The 21,444-nt window shown below is 42.2% G+C and overlaps 2 protein-coding genes across 4 annotated transcripts; both read left to right on the top strand.

Annotated features, from left to right (window-relative positions):
- The first annotated feature begins 930 nt into the window (after positions 1 to 930).
- smad5 (SMAD family member 5) lies at positions 931 to 11,292 on the top strand. Of its 3 annotated transcripts, none has more exons than XM_084353774.1 (7): positions 931 to 1,132; positions 4,629 to 5,487; positions 7,224 to 7,517; positions 8,675 to 8,782; positions 9,515 to 9,736; positions 9,834 to 10,090; positions 10,195 to 11,292. In XM_084353774.1, the coding sequence occupies exons 2-7, from the start codon at positions 5,085 to 5,087 to the stop codon at positions 10,336 to 10,338; spliced, it is 1,428 nt and encodes a 475-aa protein (XP_084209900.1). In that variant the 5' UTR covers positions 931 to 1,132; positions 4,629 to 5,084; the 3' UTR covers positions 10,339 to 11,292. The 3 variants fall into 3 exon arrangements, with proteins under 3 accessions (XP_084209900.1, XP_084209899.1, XP_084209898.1); XM_084353773.1 differs by lacking the exon at positions 931 to 1,132 and adding an exon at positions 1,514 to 1,664; XM_084353772.1 differs by lacking the exon at positions 931 to 1,132 and adding an exon at positions 1,515 to 1,878.
- Positions 11,293 to 12,848: 1,556 nt separating this feature from the next.
- syvn1 (synovial apoptosis inhibitor 1, synoviolin) lies at positions 12,849 to 21,227 on the top strand. The gene is made up of 16 exons (XM_084352473.1): positions 12,849 to 13,032; positions 14,230 to 14,381; positions 14,494 to 14,586; positions 14,739 to 14,891; positions 15,082 to 15,130; positions 15,573 to 15,676; positions 16,130 to 16,256; positions 16,375 to 16,474; positions 17,008 to 17,073; positions 17,451 to 17,567; positions 17,737 to 17,894; positions 18,264 to 18,413; positions 18,589 to 18,741; positions 19,362 to 19,545; positions 20,122 to 20,237; positions 20,325 to 21,227. The coding sequence occupies exons 2-16, from the start codon at positions 14,250 to 14,252 to the stop codon at positions 20,531 to 20,533; spliced, it is 1,911 nt and encodes a 636-aa protein (XP_084208599.1). The 5' UTR covers positions 12,849 to 13,032; positions 14,230 to 14,249; the 3' UTR covers positions 20,534 to 21,227.
- The last annotated feature ends 217 nt before the right edge of the window (positions 21,228 to 21,444 follow it).

Below are 21,444 nucleotides of genomic sequence, written 5' to 3'. Positions count from 1 at the left end.
ATAAAAATAAAAATCAGTTAATTCCAGGTCTTGAAAAGTTTGTAAATTTGCAAGAGTAGGCATGTCAAAGGTATTGAGGAGAACCACCAGCAGAGGCAAACAAGGCAAATGTTCCCAAAAAACATTAAGGCGAAGGGGCCCCGATGGCCCCTCATCGGCACAGCTGGCAAAAACAACTACCAACCCATTTTAAAAACCTCCCGTAAAGGCTCTGCACTGTACCACACTGCTGCCTCAAAATAAATGCTTAATGTGTTGACGATCACTGGCCTTATAATGTGAGTTATTCACAATCTGTCAACGTTGTTGTCAAAGTTGTTTAGTTATTAATTGTTATGGTTTGTAAGTTAATTATAATCTAAAATTTTACTAACGTGAACACTGGGAGTAAAAAAAAGTTTAGATTTTGTAAATTTTTTTGTTGGCGTCAGGTTATTTAGCTATAACATGATGCTGATGAACACTGTTAGAAGTTCACCCTGGAAATGTTTGCCGATTTCATTCTATAGATCGCCAGTTTATGAAAATGTATATTTAATTTAAATTATATATATTTAATAGGTATCTTTCAGGAAATGCATTAAGGTCTGGTTTAGCCACTCTACTCAGAATCAGAAGTGGGTTTATTGCAAAATAGGGTTTCACATGCAAGGAATTGACCTTGGTATATAAAGGTATGAGAAAATAATATAGAAGGGAGATTTAAGGTTTATGAACAAGATTTAAATTTGGCATATGCAGGAATAATTATAAAACGTATGTTACATCAAAAACTTGAAGAAACAGAAAGTTTAATAGTGCCATTAGTAAACTGTAACAGCTGAAGTCTGGATGTAGGTCGCCCACTGGTGGCTGAACGTGGACACTGCATCTCATTTGAGTCTGCAGACTGAATGAGGAATCTGCACTCCCAACATTATCCTCCCAGGGAGAGGCCCTTCGTGTACGGAAATGGGTGTGGAATAGTAATAATTCGTTTGTTTAATTGAAGTTAAACAGATTAACGTCGCGAGGACCGCTGCAGCCCCGAACAAGCGACTACAAAGGACAACAATACACAACAGACCGCAGCGCTCCAGACTGAGTGGAGCCAGCGACTTGAGAGACGTCCCAGAGCCGCAGCACGACCATCGTAAGAAGTCCAACTTCATACATTGAAGCATCAGAAACGCGATCAAACTTTCATTGTGTTTATTTATAGGCAAAGGTCCAGCTGCTGTTGGTATATTTGGAGTTTATAACGGTGATAATGCAGACATAACTGTCAAAAGTGGGAAAAAGTTTATTCACTTGAACTTTTTCTTTTCCATGCGCCAACAAGGGGAGCGGATGAATGCTTTAAGAAGTGTGCAGCTGGCTGTGCTGCTACTGGACCAGAATATAAAACAGCTGTTACAGCTCATGCCATGTTAGCACGTTTGGGACAGTAAGTATCCAAACGCGCCTCAGCTGTAACACTGGAGCGAGCACTAGTTTGTCAGGACAGCGGAGGGATATGCACTCCGCCTCTCCAGTCTACTTGTGTCCAGGATCTGGAGGACATGGCACGGGGAGTCGGAGGGAAGAAGCGGTGGAAAACCAGAGAAATCCTTTAGGAAAGTGGGAAGTACCGCTCAAACGTTACGAGAAAACTCATGACCATGACTTGCGTGCGTTGCTAGAAGGTACGTGACTAAACGAGTGTTGAATTGTGTCATTAGCGGACTAGAAGTGAACTCCAGTGCGCTACATCAGCAGGGTACGCTGGGCTCGCCACTTTCCCTCGGAGGGCTGGGCTAACGGCTAGCATAGCTTAGCTTCAGTTGTGAGAAGTTCAAAAAGTTTCTGGAATGGAGGAAGAGGAGGAAGGGTGAAGCAACTCCGGCTAACCATAAAGAGGTAGGAAACGATGGCGCATGAGGTACATGTTAGAGAGGAAACACTGATTAAAAACGCCGGACTCTTAAATTACATCGCGGTAGATGTTGTGACGCGTTTGGTTAAAAGTTTAAGCTAAACAAGTTGTGTTCTGTTCGCGTTAGCTAAGCTAGTTAGCAAATTCTCGAGGTTACTTCCATTAGCTGCTACATACCAGGGTTAGCTAACGTGTCAGAGATAATGTGTTATATTGTGACTGTGCGTATCGTCGTGGTACAGTTAAATTACAGCAGCACTAAAAGCTGTTTTTACTGCTGTTTGGGGATTTGTTTAGCGTTAGAGGCGTCTTTCTGAATCCCTTTTCTCTCTTTCTCTGGGTGGGGGGTGCTTCGTTACTACTCACCGAGTCGCTCTTCCATATTGTCTGTTCTTGTGTACTTCATACTTGTCAAGCATTGCAGACACATTTCGCACAGTAAGGCAAAGGATTATTCTTTAGTTGTCTTCAGTTGAGACATTATTAAAGTGAGTATGACGTGAGTGAAAAACTACTACTACAGGCCAATTTACCAGGGATTTCAGATGTTTTTGTGTTGTTTACCTCCTCCAGTTTGCTTCTGTTTCAGCTGGTATGAAGTGTTTCAGACATCTGAAAAGATCTTAAGCTGAGTATTAAGTCTCAATTTGAGTTTATGCAGTTGTTTCCAGATAGTCTTCTGGCATGTTATCCTAAGTTGGAAGTACCCCGTGTCATTGAACTGTAAAATATCTGAAAATTGTGCTTGTAGTTTAATCTGAACAATAGTTACATATAGATAACACGGCTGTGATCGTACAGTGTGTCAATCTGACAGCATTTTTCAACATTCAAAATATGTAGGTCATACTCTTTGTTGTAAATGTATCATCCATATGCTCAGGAATTGAGCGGATGAACCACAGATGATTTCCTTAAGACGGATTACAAATCATCTCCAATCACAGTTCATTCAGGCAGTGATCAGTAGTCAGGGGCTTCAGTTCTCCCCCAGCCCCCTCTCAAAATGTGACTTTGTGAAATGTATGTTCGATCAGGATTGATGTGATTTTCAGCCTTTGATGGTGAACACACAAAGAGCTACTAGTGTGAACCGTTATCACTTTGTAGAGATGATCGGCTTTATTTGAACGGTTAGTCATTCAGATGGAAATCGGCGACTCCAGTTGTCCATTCAGGCAAGTTAAACCTACAACATGTTCATCAAACAATAGTTTCTGCCTGTTTCAGGAAGCATGGACATGTCCTTCTGTTGAAATCTGTCACTCGTCATTGCTCACCCTTCACAATGAACCGATGAATCACTGCTGAATCAGTCTAAAAGAGGAATAGCTGCATCTCATCTCTGACTGATTGGGTTATGTGGAAACAGCTGCTGGAACATATTCTGCTGAATGTCTGAAAAAACTCACGCTGATGGTTTTTGTGTATGTCTACATGTCCTACTTGAGGAGGTTTCCCTCCGCTTTCATGTGAATGTAGAACAATGAGCAGTGGAAGTGGGTGCAGTGCTGTTGGACAGCTGTGTGCTGGAAGGGAGGGATCGGGGCAGAGATGGGATGAGGGAGGAAGCAGCTCTTTGTGGTCACATCCTTTTTGACTAAGGCCGTTTTCACAAGCCCCCAAACAGCTGCTGCGGGCTCCATGTGTGGAACTGGGGCTGCATGATATGGACAGAAGTGATATATATCACAGCGTGGCTTGTTTCATAATTGGTATGTCAGGAAGACTGTTGGAAACAGTACCTCTACACTAGTAGGTGGAAACATCAGTTTGTGGGTACAGTCATCCTGATGCTACATACATTTTTAAAGTGATGATTCAGTATTACACCTTTTGTGACTCAAGGTTGTGTGATGCAGAAATGACAAATGGTTTTAACGGTAACTTATGTCATAAATAATGTCAAAGTACTATGTGTAGAGCAGAGTTTCTTAAAGATTTCTTTATTTTTTTACTATTTTGACTTGTCAGTTTAGTAATTTTACTTTACTGCCTGATGGCAGACAAACTACTAGATATTGATTAATTTTATAACAGGTGGTGCTCATATCTCTGCTGGCATCCTCACTTTTTCTTCTTTGTTCTTCTTTTCTTTCATTGTGCACATGCTCAAACAAAGGAAGTAAACATGTGTCTTCAGCCCAAACCTTAAGCATCATTTAACCTGCTTTGAACATGGTTAAAATAAACTTGCACCCTAAATATGCTGAGGAAAGATATGGATTCTGGTCATTGTGGCATTATAAAGATAGCCATGTTCAACAATTATCTTCCCAAGGATCTATATATCAAGTAAAAGAAAATAGTAGATGCTCTGGTAGACCAACTTGCCAGCATTACTTGTTGGTGGGGCCATTTATTAGCCTGAAGAGCTTCCCTCCACTAATGTTTGTCTTTTCATATGCATGACTGTCTGCTAGTTCTACATACAACACCTATCGGATAATTGCATCATCCAAATTTCAGCATGACTGAGTCTCTTTGGGAAATGATGTGTCACATCAAAAAGAGGACAAAGGGCTTTTTGATCAACACATTGAGTGAGAATAGAGTTTGTCACATGCTGTGCTGAGATACAGACTTCATTCAAAAGTGGATTTTTAAAATACATTTTCCATGTGATTCTTTACAAATGTTAACAATGTCTGCATGTTTATCTGTGTACATAATGCCAAACAGATGAGTGAGTAGCTGATCTTGACATGTATCTGTTCTTTTCTCTGTTTTACAGACGGCTGGTTGGACAAGTCAATCCATAGAGGACCTGGGTGTCATCGTGTCAGTTCGACAGAGGTCCTGGTCTCAGCTCCTGCAGCCTGTGCCCCCTCCCTCCATCAGTGTTGGTGACCCAAGTCCGGACAGCTTGCTGCAGGGCCCTTCCTGAGCAGCAGCAGCTGCGTCCTGCTTGCTGACTCCCCTCCCTCCCCTGTTTCCTGTCCTTGGTCAGACAAGGCTAAAGCCTCCTCTCCTCTCCCCTACCCCACCCCTCATCTCTGCTGGCCTCCCATACTCACACACCCACTCACATTTACACACTCAAGTGGTTTCTCTTGTTGACCACACATTCACACACTGTTTTTGGCTATTAACGCTACAGCAGGGGGCTTGTAGATCCTCGTAGTCCCCCTGGAGTGACCAGCCGCCACCACAGAGGTCCTCCCCTTTTACCTACACTGCAGCCTCCAGCATGACCTCGATGTCCAGTCTCTTCTCCTTCACAAGCCCAGCGGTCAAGCGCCTGCTCGGCTGGAAGCAGGGAGACGAGGAGGAGAAATGGGCAGAAAAGGCAGTGGACGCGCTGGTGAAAAAGCTGAAGAAGAAGAAAGGTGCCATGGAGGACCTGGAGAAAGCTTTGAGCTGCCCTGGGCAGCCCAGCAAGTGTGTTACCATTCCAAGATCACTGGACGGCCGGCTACAGGTTTCCCACAGGAAAGGCCTGCCTCACGTCATCTACTGCAGAGTGTGGCGCTGGCCCGACCTCCAGTCCCATCACGAGCTCAAGCCCCTGGAGGTGTGCGAGTACCCGTTTGGCTCCAAACAGAAGGAGGTCTGCATCAACCCATATCACTACAAGCGAGTGGAAAGCCCTGGTAGGTTTTTTTTTAATTAATTATCATAGAAGGTTAATGTTTGACACATACTCTCGAATAACTGTCCAGACAAATTATATTTAAATTAACATCACCAGATGTTGCAAATGAGCTTTTTAACACTTAAAAATAGTTTTAAAAAGGTTTACAATTTTACACTCTTAAATAAGAAAACGGTATCTGTGTTTGTTAAATTACTGGATAGCAACATGAGACCGATCAGAGCAGCGTGGAGCTGTGCACATCTCTTAGCTAGAGCTCTGGCGAAATCGTGGAGCTGGTAAACATATCCACAAAGGTCAGGAGGCTGTCATCACACGGGCCTGTTCCACCCACCCCCTCCATTTCACAGAAAATCAATATCACTAGCTCTTTTGGAGTCTTATTAGATTATATGCTTCGGGCACTCCAGATGGGGTGTGGCATCAGAGAGTGCCTTACTAAATGCATAAACCACTCAGACTAAACTCACTGCACTTTCTCATCACTACCCCCTCTCTCTTTCTCTCCCTCTCTCCGTCTGTCAGTCACACACCACATCACATACACTCAGCGATGACCCTGAGGGGACAGCCTCTCTGACACTAGACTGGTTTGGGAAATCCAGCCTCTGTATAGATCAGTTGAAGGATGTGGATCACATGTCGGTCAGGAGAGACTGCACATCATATCATTTAAAGCAAAGTGAACTGGGTAGTTTGGAGGGACATCCTTGGAGCCCTGAAACTTGCAGTCAGTGAGGAGAGGAGAGTCAAGGCTGGAGAAATGCACGCTATCCCTTTGTCCGAGTTAAAAATGAAAATAAATATGGATGACCTCTGTTATCTCTTTACCAAGGTCTTAAGTGGCTTTTGAGGAATGCAGGATTGTTGTTGTTGAGTGGTGTTTTGTATTATATGTTTATGTTTAACTGTCTCAAGTCTTAGGTTGAGATTGTGTATTTTTGTGTTTAACAAAACAAAGACCTGCTCCAGTTGAATGATATTGGCTGTATGAAAAAATGCTTTAAAATGGGAGGAAGCAGAATTATTTATATCATACATTTTGGTAAAATAACACGTCTCTGCTGTCATAATGATGTCAAGACAACCATCCTATTAAAAAGGCTACAAGAATAAGTACCTCATATAAACGTGTTGGCCCTACATTGATTTGTGTGTTTGTGTTAGAGGCGAAAAAACAATTGTCCAAGCATTAGATCAACAGAATATTAATTGGCACGTAGTTTGACAATTGTGCAAGGTTTTAATCCCTTTATTAAGCAAATATACCAAACGGTATATGATTTCAGCTCCTCCATTTTGTCAGTTTTATCATTTTAAATTGAATGTCTTTGTTTTTTGTAGCCTTACTTAAGAGAAACAAGACATTTGAAGACATTGCTGTGGGGCTGAGAAAATAGTGAAGAGGTTTTTACACTATTTTCTAACATTTTGCAGGTCATATGATGAATGAAGACAGTATTTGGTGGTTAGAGACCTAGTGTTACACATCTTGTGTTTACACCAGGGCTACTTTCCTAAGAGCATGCCCTTCAAAGGCTTCCCTTTCCACCACTGGCTGCATTTCCCCGTTAATGATGGAAAGGATACATAATTTACAAGGAAAAGCATTTAAGCACAATGAAAGCCGTACTTCAAACAGGTTTTCTGGTGAAAGACGTGTGTCATGGACAGAAAATAGAAAATACCTTTCTTCTCATGACTTATCCCATACCTTCTTCTTCCACCATCCAGTGCTCCCTCCTGTCCTGGTACCACGGCACAGCGAGTTCAACCCACAGCACAGCTTGCTGGTACAGTTCCGCAATCTCACCCACAACGAGCCACACATGCCCCTGAACGCCACCTTTCCAGAGTCCTTCCAGCAGCCACACAGTGGGGGCGGCAGCAGCAGCGGTGGAGGAGGAGGTGGAGGCGGCTCTTTCCCCATCTCGCCCAACTCTCCGTATCCTCCTTCTCCTGCCAGCAGTGGTACTTATCCAAACTCTCCTGCCAGCTCGGGGCCCTCCAGTCCATTCCAGCTCCCAGGTACGCCAAATATACTCGTGTACCTGACCCTGGGCAAGATGCCAAACTATTGTGTTTTTGTGAATTGTTGCTGTCATGTAGCCAACAACAAGCTAACTGTTAATAAACACGAGTCTCTAGTGATTTTTGTTTTTTAAGTTGTGTAAAGGAAGGAAAAATGTGTTCATAGTGTAGTTGTTTACAATGAAGTGACAGCAGACATTTACCAAAGATCCAGGAAAGTTTGTTTTGTACACCAAGGACATTTGGAGTGCAAGACCTTGCAATGACTCAGTGTATACTTTACTAAAATATCATACAATTTCTTTTTAATACTTAACACAGTTACAATCCATGCATGATATATTTTATCACTAGGCAATGGAAAAAATGTCCTTATTAACAGAACTCTAACCAGGACAATTTATTATATTCGTCCAAATCAAGCTACAGCCCTAAATGAGGACAAAGGAAATGCCAGCTAAGCAGTGTCCACCAGAGCCAGGGCTGCTGGCTGCTGTCAAGCCACTAACTCAGTGGAGCAGGCAGCCTTTCTGTCTCATTGTTACTGACTAGAGACTGAACAGATACATCCAACATGAACAAATATCACTTCACTGAAACATTTATTTCTGTCCTGTTCAACAGTCTTGGTGTATTAGAGAAATAACTGTTTTTTTGGATCATACTTGTGCTTGAGTGAGTGTGGATTTTGCTGCTGCTATGTGTGTGTCTGGTGACTAGCGCCCTATTCTGCTCCGGTCCAGATCTGCTGACACATCCGGTGGCTGCAGGCAGTCAGGCAGAAAACGTTTTTAATGGCAATTTAGGATTTTAGGATTTGAGCTTATTTGTGCTGAAAAGCCCCTGTTGTCATTGTCTCCACTCACGAGCATCATTATGGTGGAAATGTCCTCGCTGTAATCCAAGTGGAGGTTTTCTGCATTGTTTTTTCCTGTGTGCCTCAATAAGGGCTCGCAGAGCTCATGTTGCATCTCTGTCGGGAATGGGTTAGTATGTGGCTTAGCAAGTGAGGGATATGTGAAATCTGACACCATTTCCGGGGTACAGATCCTGTGATGATTGTTGGAGTCCAGGGAGACACGTGTGTGAGTTCGACTATTTGCCAGCAGCAACAACTGGTCTCATCCTCACTAACTGCTCTCTTAATGTCTCAGCTGACACCCCACCCCCAGCCTACATGCCTCCTGATGAGCAGCTGGGCCAGGAGAGCCAGTCCATGGAAACAAGCAGCAGCCTGGTGCAGCCGAACATGGCCAGAGGAGGTGAGGAGTGCACACGATTACACTGACAATAGAGTTATGTCCAGAAAATACAGAGTACCCCGCAGTGAAAGCAAGGAAGCCCTGTTTGAAGGCTTAATGTAAATCCAAGAAGCTGCACATTAGTTTACAGTATAGTCATTGAGGCACGATGGAAAATGTTCTCCATCTGAGCACATTTTGTTCGTGCAGCTCAATGGCATGCACTATTGATGATGCAAATCTGTAAAAGTAAAACCAGGATAGTTTTTGTCTTTTTATACTGCTTTATTTGGGGTTTCTTGAGCTCCACATCAGCAGCTTTTACACTACACGACTGCAGTGAACTTGAAATGAATTTTGTATGATGTTTGGTACGTATGTACATACCGGGTTTTGACTTGTAACTGTGTGTTTAAAAGCAATACAAATAAAGTTATTGTTTTATTTATTATTGTTACTATATATCAGCCAACATACACATTTATACACACATTATTCCATCATTGCTTTGAACATTTTCTATGATATTTTATATTTTTGTACACTAATATATTTACACAAAGACACATTTATATACAGCAACAGGCACACAGTCTTGCACTGCCTACATGCACTCTAAAAAGGTATTGCTTAGTAAGATGAATCTTAAATCAATATCTTAAAGCTTCTAGAAGATTTTTGTGTGGCGGAAGATGTCGTCAGCTCAGTTAATGAATCGCCTTTTTTTCCCCAACTTGTTGTGCAATGTTCCAGATGTGCAACCAGTCGAGTACGAGGAACCGAGCCACTGGTGCTCTATTGTCTACTATGAACTCAACAATCGTGTAGGTGAGGCGTACCATGCCTCATCGACCAGCGTGCTGGTGGATGGCTTCACCGACCCTTCAAACAACAAGAACCGCTTCTGCCTCGGACTGCTGTCCAACGTCAACCGCAACTCGACAATCGAAAACACCCGCAGACACATCGGCAAAGGTACGACCAACAGGCACACACAGCAGGAAAGGAGGTCTATGAGGTGTACGATTTGTTCAGCTGTCCTGACCATCAGCTGTTTGTCTCTGTTCACCAGGAGTGCACCTGTACTATGTGGGAGGAGAGGTGTACGCAGAGTGCCTCAGTGACACCAGCATCTTTGTCCAGAGCCGTAACTGTAATTACCATCACGGCTTCCACCCCACCACTGTCTGCAAGATCCCCAGTGGATGTAGCCTCAAGATTTTCAACAACCAGGAGTTTGCTCAGCTTCTGGCCCAGTCTGTCAACCACGGCTTTGAGGCTGTGTACGAGCTTACTAAGATGTGTACCATTAGGATGAGCTTCGTCAAGGTAAGGCCCTCATGAAACTAAATAGAAAACGGGAGCACACAGAGTGGGCACAGCTCTACATCTCTCATTTTCGTCATTGTTTCATTTGTTCTGTCTCCTCACAGGGCTGGGGAGCGGAGTATCACCGACAGGACGTCACCAGCACCCCCTGCTGGATTGAAGTGCATCTGCACGGACCCCTCCAGTGGCTGGACAAGGTGCTAACACAAATGGGTTCACCTCTCAACCCAATCTCCTCTGTGTCCTAATGATGGACCTGCGGGAGCTACGGGGAGATCCTTTCTACTTTTTACTTTTCTTGTCTCCCCTCAGTGATTTATAATTTAAGGTGGTCTTAATGGCTGAACTGTTTACACTTAACTTTGGGAAGGGACATTGAACTCTGGCTGGAAATTCAACAGCAGCAGCAGCCGGAATCAGTTGTTGAAACAGAGTAACGTTACAAGCAAATACCTGGAGAAAGATGTGGAACGACGAATGCTCGAGTAGCAGTAACGACATGGACACAATACTGCTTGACAATGCTGCAACACCTGCAAGAATCGAGGGCTCCATTGTCCGGCTCGAATCTGTCAAATGTTAATTTTTGCATCAAGTTTTATTGTTTTCTCAAATGTTTTTATTTCTCTGTATGTGTAGTTTTTAATGAAGCGGTAGTTTCACTACACTCTGCCTTATGTCCGACAGACAAATTGGAATTTTACTGAACACTTTTCTTACATTGTTGTCTCAATGTCAGATATTTACAATAAGATATAGACACGATTATGTTTACCATTAGGCTCAGATATAACAAATGCTTTCTTTTTATAGTCTCTACTGCTAGAAATGAACACTGAGCTACTGCCTTTAAGAGAAGGTGATGTATGCCAACCTGATAGTTTTTGATATGGGAGATCAATCACTGAACAAGTTTTAACATGCCATAAGCTAACAACATTGTGAATGTTGCATCTGTTGCAATAGAAGTAGTCATTTATGATATAATCAGACAATGGACATCATCATTATTGATTCTTGTTTGTACTCTCGAGTTCAAGTAAGAGTGACTGTATTTTCCATACTCACTGTATTAACAATATTGTGCACTCATGGATTTTGTGGAGGCATATTAAATTTTGGCGTGGGTACCAAGGCATTATGTTGATAGATAATTGACTTCATTAGCTCAATGAAATAAACAGGTTATTTGGTAACAATGATTGTTTATGTTGTTTGTTCTTTTAAGATTTGGTAATACTTCTGTGCTGAATCAGGACAGATCAACAGTAACCCAACAATACCAGGCATGCGTATAGATGTAAACAGATTAATCGTGTTTATGAAACACTGATGACAGATTTCTGGCACATTGCCACCCATCGTGTTTTCCATTGAATATTGGTCTATAAACGATTATACTTGTTTGAATAGCTGCTATTGAAAGTAGATGTTACATTTATAATCAAACAACCCTGTAATTACAGTGTTAATTTCTTAATGTCACCATGGCAAACTCATAAAAGCTCCACAGCAAAGACGGACAACAGTGAATTCTCATTACACTACAGCTTATTTCTGTTTGCTGTAAAGCTTTCAGAGGTTCAATAAACCTGTTGAGGCTCATAAGTGTTGTTTATGATATGCAAATAAATGTTTAATTAAAAACACTTAATGGTTGCAATGGAAAACTCAATCATAAAAGCCAGAACGGGCACATTACTGCTGAGGACTGAGTTTTAATGTAACAGCTCTTGATCCTACTGCACAGTATTACACATTCTGTTATAAACTCATTTGTCTTTAAATATTAAATAGGTCAAATGATTATATTCTGATACCAGTATAAAATACAGATGAGTGAAAAATTAAAGGAAAAAACTAACAAACCGTCTTAGTATGGTATTGGGCCACCATGTGCTGGCAGGACAGCCTCAATTTGCTTTGGCATTGATTGTACAAGTCTCTAAACTCTACTGGTGGGGTGAACACCATTCTTCAAAAAGATGTCTCCTCCTTTGGTGTTTTGATGATGGTTGTGGGGATTGCTGTCTTAACGTCAGTCCTAAATCTCTCATACGTGTTTAACTGGATTGAGATCTGAGACCCTTCTTATGGATGGGGGGGCTCATCATCCTGGAAGAGACCACTCCCATCAAGATAGAAATGTTTTCTATCTATGTAATGATTAGCAGTTCCTGTGCTAGAATTAAACTAAAATAGAGTCCAACAGATGTAGTTGTAGTTCTGAAATTGTTCTTTATCTTACTATCAGCCCTGGGTTGATAACCAATTTGTGCTCATGCTTTTTTTTTTTTTTTATTAAAAGTGGTTGCATGTTGTTTGAAACTCTCACACTGTTTTCAATATTCACAAGTATTCAAGTATTTTGAATATGTTCTTCTTTTCTAATCCTAATCCACATACAATCCACCAGGTATGAGATTATTCACTCTGCAGCAGCATCAGAGGCAGAAACACATTTTACGGCATTAGAATCAGAAGACAACTTCCTATTGGTCCACGTCGGTATTTACCGTACATCTCCTAAAAGATGGGTCACCTGACATTTACAAATACAGAGTAACAAATCATATTTACAAATACAACTCGTTTCAGTAGCTGTCAAACCCAAATGTCAAATCTTCCTTAAACATTTAAGATAAAATAGCTTTCTGACTGCTTTTACGATGAGTAACTGACAGAAAACCGGTAACATTCAGTGATGTTTGAAATAGCTCTTGCGTGAAATTACCACAGCAGCCGGATGTGAGGTGGCTCCCAAGGAGCAAGCCAAAGATAAACACGTAGCCAGACGAACAGGGGCGACTATACTCATGTAATAGAGAGGCTACCGTGAAACCATCGAAATGGAGTAGCTGTTAAGAATATAGAGGTTTGAGCAGGCAAGGAGACCCCCGTCTAATTAACCAAGGAGCAAGTCTTCCGCAGGAAACGAGTCGGTGAGTCCCGCAGAGTACTGACAGCTGTAACGTTACCAGCTAGCTAGCTAACGTTAGCTAACACTTGCTAACTAACCTAATTAAAAAGACCTGGCTTTGACAGTTAGGTAGTCCCTGGAGTCAAGTGACGTTACCAACACAAATAAATATATATTCAGCTTTTTGAGAAGGGTGCGCTTAGCTTGCTACCTAAGTTTCTCTCAGTCTTGCAAAGCAGTTAGCCATATCTCTGAGACTTAATTTTTACTACATTAGCTTTGATGTTAGCGAGCCAAGTTAGCTAAAAGAGCTGCCTCCTCTGTAGGAAGATACACGCTAATAAACTAGCTTAACGTGTTGCTACCAATGTGAGAAGTGTTAAGTAGGATGGAGTAATGCAGTAGCTGAAAAAGTGGGAGTGTACTCAATGCTAACCAAGAGCATACATTAGCATATATGCAGGTGAAAATAAAAGCAAGGAATAGTTTCATATTCACCCAATATTCAAGCTGTGACTTGATGTAATTTGATGCTTTATTAGTTGTAGTCTTACATACATCAGTAGTTTTAAAGGTGGTAACAGAATATTGTACAAAGTAATATTTTCTATTGAAGTCCTATTCCTGAATGTTCATTAAAATGCACATGTTGAAGGGTTATTTGTTGTTAGGATTGAGCCTTGGGATCCAGTGTCATACTGAACCTGTTCACCCGACAGTTCAGCATAGTGTCACTATAACCTCACATTACTCAGACAGCAGTGAAGGCTGTCTGTTTGAGGAGTGTGGTTAATGTCAAACCCTGGAGAAACTCTTACACTGTTTGTCTGAAACACAGGGCAATAGTTAACATGGAAAATTACAAAAATCCATATCCCCCTCCCAGATATCATAATTATATATTTTTGATTATTATAGGTTAAAGCTATAAAATTCCTTTATTTATCTATGACCACATATTTGCAGAGCAGATATCTCATTATGGATGACCGACAGGCGGACCACGTGTTTTATTATATGTCTGTAGATGATTACAATCCTGAAGCTTATTTGCTGTACATGTTTGTAAGAGTAAAAATAGCATAGCACAGAGATAACTGACGAAAAATGCTTCCTCTCAAAGTGCTACCGTTTATTTGCATGTCGCTCTGCTACATCAGTCAGCTTTCACATTCAACAACCTTCTTCTTTTCTCTCTTCACCCGTTTCCCCTCCGCAGTATCTGTAGCTGAGTCCAAAATGGTACGAGCAGCCTTGGTGACTGCCACCAGTCTAGCACTGACTGGGGCTGTGGTGGCACATGCTTATCTCCTCAAACATCAGTTCTACCCGACTGTGGTCTACCTCACCAAGAGCAGCCCCAGCATGGCGGTAAGAACAGTGCTAAAGTCAGGTCCAATCTTGCGTTGATATTTCTTCAAAAGCAGAATCAGTGACGATATGAGAAATCAGCTTTTGGTTTCTGTTTTGTTTCTTGTCTCAGGTGCTGTACATTCAGGCCTTTGTGTTGGTGTTCTTGCTGGGAAAGTTCATGAGGAAGGTCTTTTTTGGACAGCTAAGAGCTGCAGAAATGGAGGTAGAGTTCTGTTTAAATATTTATGACTCCCCTTGACTCATCATAACACACATTTAGTTTAATATTAATACATTGTCTCAGCTGTAAATGACAAATTCATCTGATCAGTCTCTTGGTTTATGTGCAATTACTTGTCTTTCCTCTCCCTCCAGCATCTCATTGAGCGATCCTGGTACGCGGTGACCGAGACATGCCTGGCATTCACTGTGTTCAGGGATGACTTCTCCCCCCGCTTCGTAGCCCTCTTCACCCTCCTGCTTTTCCTTAAGTGCTTCCACTGGCTGGCTGAGGACCGGGTGGACTTTGTGAGTGTTTGTCAGTGTCATTAGCTGAATATCAAGCAACCTGGAACTTGTTACAGGTCTCTGTGCTCCTGTTATGGTGTTAGCAGTATCTATAAAATAGTAATTCAGAATCACAATTGATGATTCAATGATTTAATAGACATGTAAATAATGTTTGTTTCTGTGTTTTTTAAAAATCTTTTTCTGTCAGATGGAGCGGAGTCCAAACATATCATGGCTTTTTCACATGAGAGTATTATGTAAGTACACGTTATCATCAGTCACATCAGAAATCATTCTCGTTGCCCGCCTGCGTTGGCTTTTTATATTTGTTTTTTCTTCTCTCTTTATCTACTTCTGTTCTGTTGGCGTCAAGTTATGAAATGAGTCTGAATGAAACTGCATGCAAATCCCTGCTGAGGCCAGGTGCTCCAAAGTTCAATTAACAACAGAACACCAGAATGGTTCACATTAACAGACCATGATATAATTTTCTAAACACAACAGAATCTTCTCCTTCAGTCATCGTGTCAGACTTAAATAGTAAGATTACATTGGAGAGTCATTGAGCATCTTTAAATACTGAATGTACTAATTTGTTTTGTCTGAGAATGAAGTTATTTGTCCTCTATATTTCTGTGGAGCTTCTTCATGTAGCTACTGCAACCCCCTCACAGAAGTCTCGTTCTGTATATCCTGCAGCTCTCATGGGACTTCTGGGTGTCCTGGACTTCCTGTTTGTCAACCATGCCTGTCACAGCATCATCACCCGAGGAGCCTCAGTCCAGCTCGTTTTTGGATTTGAGGTTTGTCATACTGAATTTTAGCTCTGTGTTCTTTTTTGTTGTTTGTTGTTTGTTTTCCTTTTTTGTACCGATAGTCATTTTAGCTCTGTTGGTATAATAAAGGTTTATAAATATTGTCAGGACTCTTCGACATGTGTCATTTTAATGTACTACTTCATTTTAAATTGACTAAGACAACTGTGAGAATGGCTGACTAGACTTGAGGACATTGTTCTGTCTGATTTACATGGCACCGTTCTCCTCGCAACATCACATTCATTTGTTTTCCACATCATTCCACGTAGCCTTTTTGTGTTTCAAACTTTTACTCCTGCTCAGGTTTTGATGGATGCCTCAGAAAGAATTCTGCATACAGTGTCTGTGATTCAGTGTCACTTTGCAAGTTAATGGAGATCAGGAAATGGAGAGGATGATAACTTGTAAATGTCTGTCTCTCCTCTCTGTGCCCCTCAGTATGCCATCCTGCTGACCATGGTATTGACGACCTTCATTAAATACCTTCTGCACACCATCGACCTGCAGAGTGAGAATCCCTGGGACAACAAGGCCGTCTATATGCTCTACACCGAGCTCTTCACAGGTGCTGTATTCAGCCAGAGTTCAAAATTTCATGCTGGAGTATTTCTTTTCCTCTTGATGAAATCTGTGTCCTTCAGGATGCCGTGGCATCAATACTCAAGTACTAATTTTTCTTCCAGGTTTCATCAAAGTGCTCCTGTACATCGCCTTCATGACCATCATGATAAAGGTCCACACCTTCCCCCTGTTCGCCATTCGACCCATGTATCTGGCTATGAGGTGAGCATACTCAAAGAATTTCCCAGCTATTTAGGCTCTTATCTCAGTCAAAGTAAACCAAACCACCACTATTGTATTATAGTTTTAAAAAAACTCAATATTTCTGGGACATTTTAGTCAAACTTTCTGCCTTCTTAGTCAGCTCCATAAAAATGCTTCATTAATCTACCTCACTTTCTTTGTGATGAGCCTTAATGTGTCTTTTCATGTTCATGATATTCTTACCAGCTGTTTTATGGCAACATTCTTTCCCCTTTGATGAAGCAATGCTTTTCTTTTTCTCAGTTTCATTGTAACAAAAAAATGGGCCCAAATATCACCTTCTACCCAAGCACACTTTGTTCTCATGATTTACTGCAACACTATTGCATGTTGATGTAGTCACATTTGGTTTGATAATAACGTTGGTGCTGTCTCGTCTCAGTCATGGAAATAAAGGTCATTAACATATTTTGAAATAGATTTCAATTATAGAACAAACACTATATTTAAGGCACGTTTTAAGTTTGGTATCGTTCTCCTTTGTCTTTCAGGCAATTCAAGAAAGCTGTAACAGACGCTATCATGTCTCGGAGAGCCATCCGCAACATGAATACACTGTGAGTAGTGTTTCCTAATTGCACCGTATTGTATTGTATGGTATTAGTACCTTACTGTAATACTGTATTGTATTAGTATATCATTATATATTTTCTAGAATGTTTTTCATATTCATTTACATTTCATTCTGTTAGACAAAGCTTGTCCAAGTGGGGTTATTCTCATTTAATGACATGGACTATGGCCCATATGTAGATTGTCCATTTTCTCTTCAATGCTAATGTTTCCTCGGTTGTAGGACAGTATTCAGTCTTTAACTGGGGATATTTGCAAGCAGACAACACATGTAGACCCACAGTACAAGCCTGAATAAAACTTCACCCAATAAGTTCTGAGGCTAGTGCTAATTTCTCCCCTTATTTTTGCCTGTCTTCAGATATCCTGATGCCACTCCTGAAGACCTGCAGGCCTCTGACAACGTCTGCATCATCTGTCGAGAGGAAATGGTCACCGGAGCCAAGAAACTGCCTTGTAATCACATTTTCCACTCCAGGTACGTAAACGGTGTGACTCAGCAGAAAAGATTCTTGACTGCAAACCAAGAAAAAAACAGTACCAGTACCTGAAGTTACACTCGGATAACAGTATGTTAACAGGTTTGTATGTGTTTGTCCTTCTAGTGCTACAAATAATGTTGTGTCGCCCTCCTCTCCTCCCCACAGCTGCCTGCGCTCCTGGTTCCAGAGGCAGCAGACCTGTCCTACCTGTCGCATGGACGTCCTCCGGGCATCTAACAACAATCAGACTCCAGCTCCAGCACAGGCCCCGCCCCCTGCTCCAGCAGCCCCCGCCAACGCCCCCGCAGCCCCACCTGCCAATGGTGACGGAAGCAGTACACATGAATACAACTCCTGTCTTTCTACCTCTATCATCACAACATGAAGCCTACCTACGTCCAAATGATTTGCAGTCCAGAACAGATGTTATTAACGTAGAAAAAACTTTTCCATTCATGAACTTAAAGCCACTATGTATTGTGTATGTAACTTGCATGACTATAATATCTTCAGATGGCACAAGTTTAGAGAAACTTGTCCAGATACCTTAATTTAATAAGATCATTATATAGTACTTTATGAAATGGACTCAGGTCATGTTCACTTCCCAGAGCATATTAATGAAGTTTCCTCTGGTAAGCACATATTTGGACTGGGTTGCTAAGGAACTATTTGCTCTGTTTCCTCTCCAGTGGCTCCAGGCATGTTACCTGGCTTTCCTCCGGGCATCTTCCCCTTCTGGGGTCCCTTCCCTGCAGTGCCCCCTCCTCCTGCTGCAGCAGCTGCAGCTCCTGGTGCCACTGATGCTCCACAGGGCAGCACAGAGGCTACACAAGCAGCTGGTAAGGATAACTCATGCTCTCCTGCAGCAAACTACCCCCACAAAACAGGAAAGCAAACCAGTGTGTGAAACGATGTTACATATAGTTCAGTGCACCTGCGTTGTTGTTTAATCTATTTTTTTGACTCTGGGATAGCTTGACATCTACCCAAAATGTTGTGTGTTTGTTTCATCAGGTTCCAGCCAGCCCACCTCATCGTCTGCAGACACTGCTGCTGCTGCCGCTGCTGCTGCTCCAGGATCAGCTCTCCCAGGCTTCCCCTTCTCCTTCCCCCCTCCTCCCTTCCCCACTGCACCTTGGCTGCCCATGCCACCACCTCCTCCCTTCAGTAAGCACAAACACTCTGTACTGTCACAGAGAACAAAGTGAATACATTCAAGTGATAACTACTGTTGCAGAAAATAAGTAAAAAGACGGAAGGTTAATTAACCTCTTCCACCCCGCTGCTTCTAGCAAGATGGCTGCTTGTCCTCTTGTATAAGAATATTAATTATAGATGTGTAATTTTAGATGTATGTGGCGGAGTCATGTTGGGGATAAAACTGTCTTACTCCTCCTATCACCCCTTGTTTAAGAAATTGCTGAGCATTACCAAAGCAACAAATTATCAGTCCACACTGTGTCCAAGTCACTGGAATTTCCCACCACATTTACAACACTTTTTTTGTCAAAGCACATCATTTCTGTTCACAGTTGTCAAGCGTATCAATCAGACAAGCATGAATGAACTTTAACGCTTGAGGTTAGATCATCTGATATGATTTGTAATGCTGAACCTCAGTAGGAACAGTCACATTACTGTTTCCTGTATATGAGAGCGTGGACGCCTCAAAATGTTTTTATTTGACTTGCAAGCAGTTCTTCGAGCTCATGTTTGTGATATTATAAGTTGAAGTGAGTTTCTCCTGGATCTGTTTGTGTTAATGTGTCTCCTCTCCTTTCCTCCAGTGTCATCAATGCCTCCTCCTCCTCCGTCTCTGTCCCGGCTGTCGGAGGAGGAGCTGAGGGAGCTGGAGGCAGAGGGCCGACGGGGCCTCGAGGCCCGGCTCCAGTGTCTCCAGAACATCCACACCCTGCTGGACGCTGCCATGCTCAACATCCACCACTACCTCAGCACCGTCGCCACACTCACGTAACTGAGCTTCCTCTATTTAAAGTCGCATATTCTCTTTTGAAAAATTGAGCTTGAATTATTAAAGGTGCAGTTTGTTAGAATTTAAAGTCAAAACAACAAAAAATGAACTGAAATGATCAACAGAACACAAAGAAATACAAATTAAGACGTTACGTCTTTTGCGTCCCTGTTTTGTGTTGAAGAGATACCTACTGAAGTTAGCATGCTAAGCAGCTAGCAGTGGTTCTGAAAACTTTCTCCCAGCGGTCCAAAGCTCCAGTGCTAGTGGTGTAAACACCAATATTCCCCTGGTAGTCTGGCTAGCTGCACAGCTAACTGTAGCTACAGTTAGTAGCAGATACTAGTTACTCTGGTGATATGCTGCCCCTGTTTGTTTGGAGTATGAAGTCAAGGTGACTAATTCTTATGATAGCACCTTTTAAGATATGTATTCAACTTTTTAATTTAATTAATATCCATAAATATTTTAATCAATGATTTCTTGAGTTGACAATAAATTATTTAAATCTTGGAGTTCACCTCTAGTTTTCAGTTGAATGCTTCATTGTCTTTCTGCTGCTGTGTTCTCCACAGTCCTCCCCGGCCTGAGGCCAGAACTGCAGAAGCCAGCGGGACGAACAACTCTGCTTCATCTCCTGCAGCTAGCAGTAGCATGGACAGTCCCAGCCAGGAGAACGACTCTCCCAGCTGTGAGTAAACCGACAGCTCACATCATCTACGAAGACGATTAAAATCGAAAACATGTACTCCAATTCAGAGTTATTTTCTGTTTCCAGCTGAGCAGGTGGACGGAGCTACAGTCTCCTCTCAGCCGGCTGACTCTACTTCTGCTGCCTCGGACACGGAGAGACAAGAAATGATGGACGAAGGAGTGGTGGTGGGAGAGGAGGATGGAGAGCCCAACGCTGCTGAGCTGAGACGCCGCCGCCTTCGTAAGCTAGAGACGGCAACATCATCATCATCTTCACCCCCTCCAGACAACTGACCCACGCGCTCTGATTCAGACATGTTGCTCTGGACCAACGGGAACTCTGAGCTGATCGATCGTTGCTTTGGTTCCTCATTGCCTCTCTTCCTCGTGGCTCTTGCCTTCCACAGGCTCAGGTTTCTAACTGTGTCGAGTTGGACTCAGGCTACCAGGAGACGCAACAATCTTTACTGCTTATCTGGACAGTTTCTGTGTCAGAAAGCAATAGCACGACTCCTTTTTTGTTTGTTTTCACCACCCTTTCCCTCCCCCAGAATGACTACTGCAATAAGAGCCCTGCAGGTGTTAGTAAGTTTAATCAGATGGAAGAGGAATGCTGATTTTGGTCAGTGTGAGAGAGACTGTGTTTGGATTTGTGTCTGGTAGTTTTACTGTCGGTGAGGTCTTTGCCTGCACTTTGATTTTTGTTTAATTCAGCTTTCTTCAGTATAAACGTGGTCTCATTCACCACGTCAACATGTTACACAGCACCTGGATCAGTGTCGGTTCCGGTGAATTCAAATCTAGGGAAAATGATCAACTCCTCCAGCTTTGGCTTTCTTTAACATTGTTAAATTGTTCTTCTGTTGCCACTGCGGACGTTGTAACTTACTGATTTATTTGAATGTGTACATACTGTATAAAGAGTTTTAATAGGATGATCTGTACATAATGCAGAATAAACTGTTCAGCTGAAACAGCAGCAGCGCAACCCCTCTGTTGGTCTGTATGTTCACAAACTGAAGCCATAGAGATGGGTCTAGGGGTCGAGACCCCCCAAAGGATCCCATCATGATTTGACTGAGTGGTCACAAGATGATTAAATGAAGTCCTGAATCTCTGCTACAAAATTAGGCTGATTTTTTTGTTCTTTTCCCTTTTATTTCCTAGTGAAATATTGGATTCATTTCAACATTTTTAGCACATTA

The sequence above is a fragment of the Pagrus pagrus genome (assembly GCF_965226575.1).
Source record: "Pagrus pagrus genome assembly, chromosome: 5".
In the NCBI taxonomy this organism is placed as follows: Eukaryota; Metazoa; Chordata; class Actinopteri; order Spariformes; family Sparidae; genus Pagrus; species Pagrus pagrus.
Note: the sequence above shows the minus strand (reverse complement) of the source record. Positions and strands in the feature narration are given on the sequence as shown.

Excerpts from the sequence above, each read along its gene's own strand:
- smad5 (XM_084353774.1), top strand. The coding sequence starts at position 5,085 with ATGACCTCGATGTCCAGTCTCTTCTCCTTCACAAGCCCAGCGGTCAAG. Across the intron at positions 5,488-7,223 it reads CAAGCGAGTGGAAAGCCCTG|TGCTCCCTCCTGTCCTGGTA; the intron begins GTAGGTTTTTTT and ends TCCACCATCCAG. Across the intron at positions 7,518-8,674 it reads CAGTCCATTCCAGCTCCCAG|CTGACACCCCACCCCCAGCC; the intron begins GTACGCCAAATA and ends TTAATGTCTCAG.
- syvn1 (XM_084352473.1), top strand. The coding sequence starts at position 14,250 with ATGGTACGAGCAGCCTTGGTGACTGCCACCAGTCTAGCACTGACTGGG. Across the intron at positions 16,257-16,374 it reads CTACACCGAGCTCTTCACAG|GTTTCATCAAAGTGCTCCTG; the intron begins GTGCTGTATTCA and ends TTTTTCTTCCAG. Across the intron at positions 18,742-19,361 it reads GCCACCACCTCCTCCCTTCA|TGTCATCAATGCCTCCTCCT; the intron begins GTAAGCACAAAC and ends CCTTTCCTCCAG.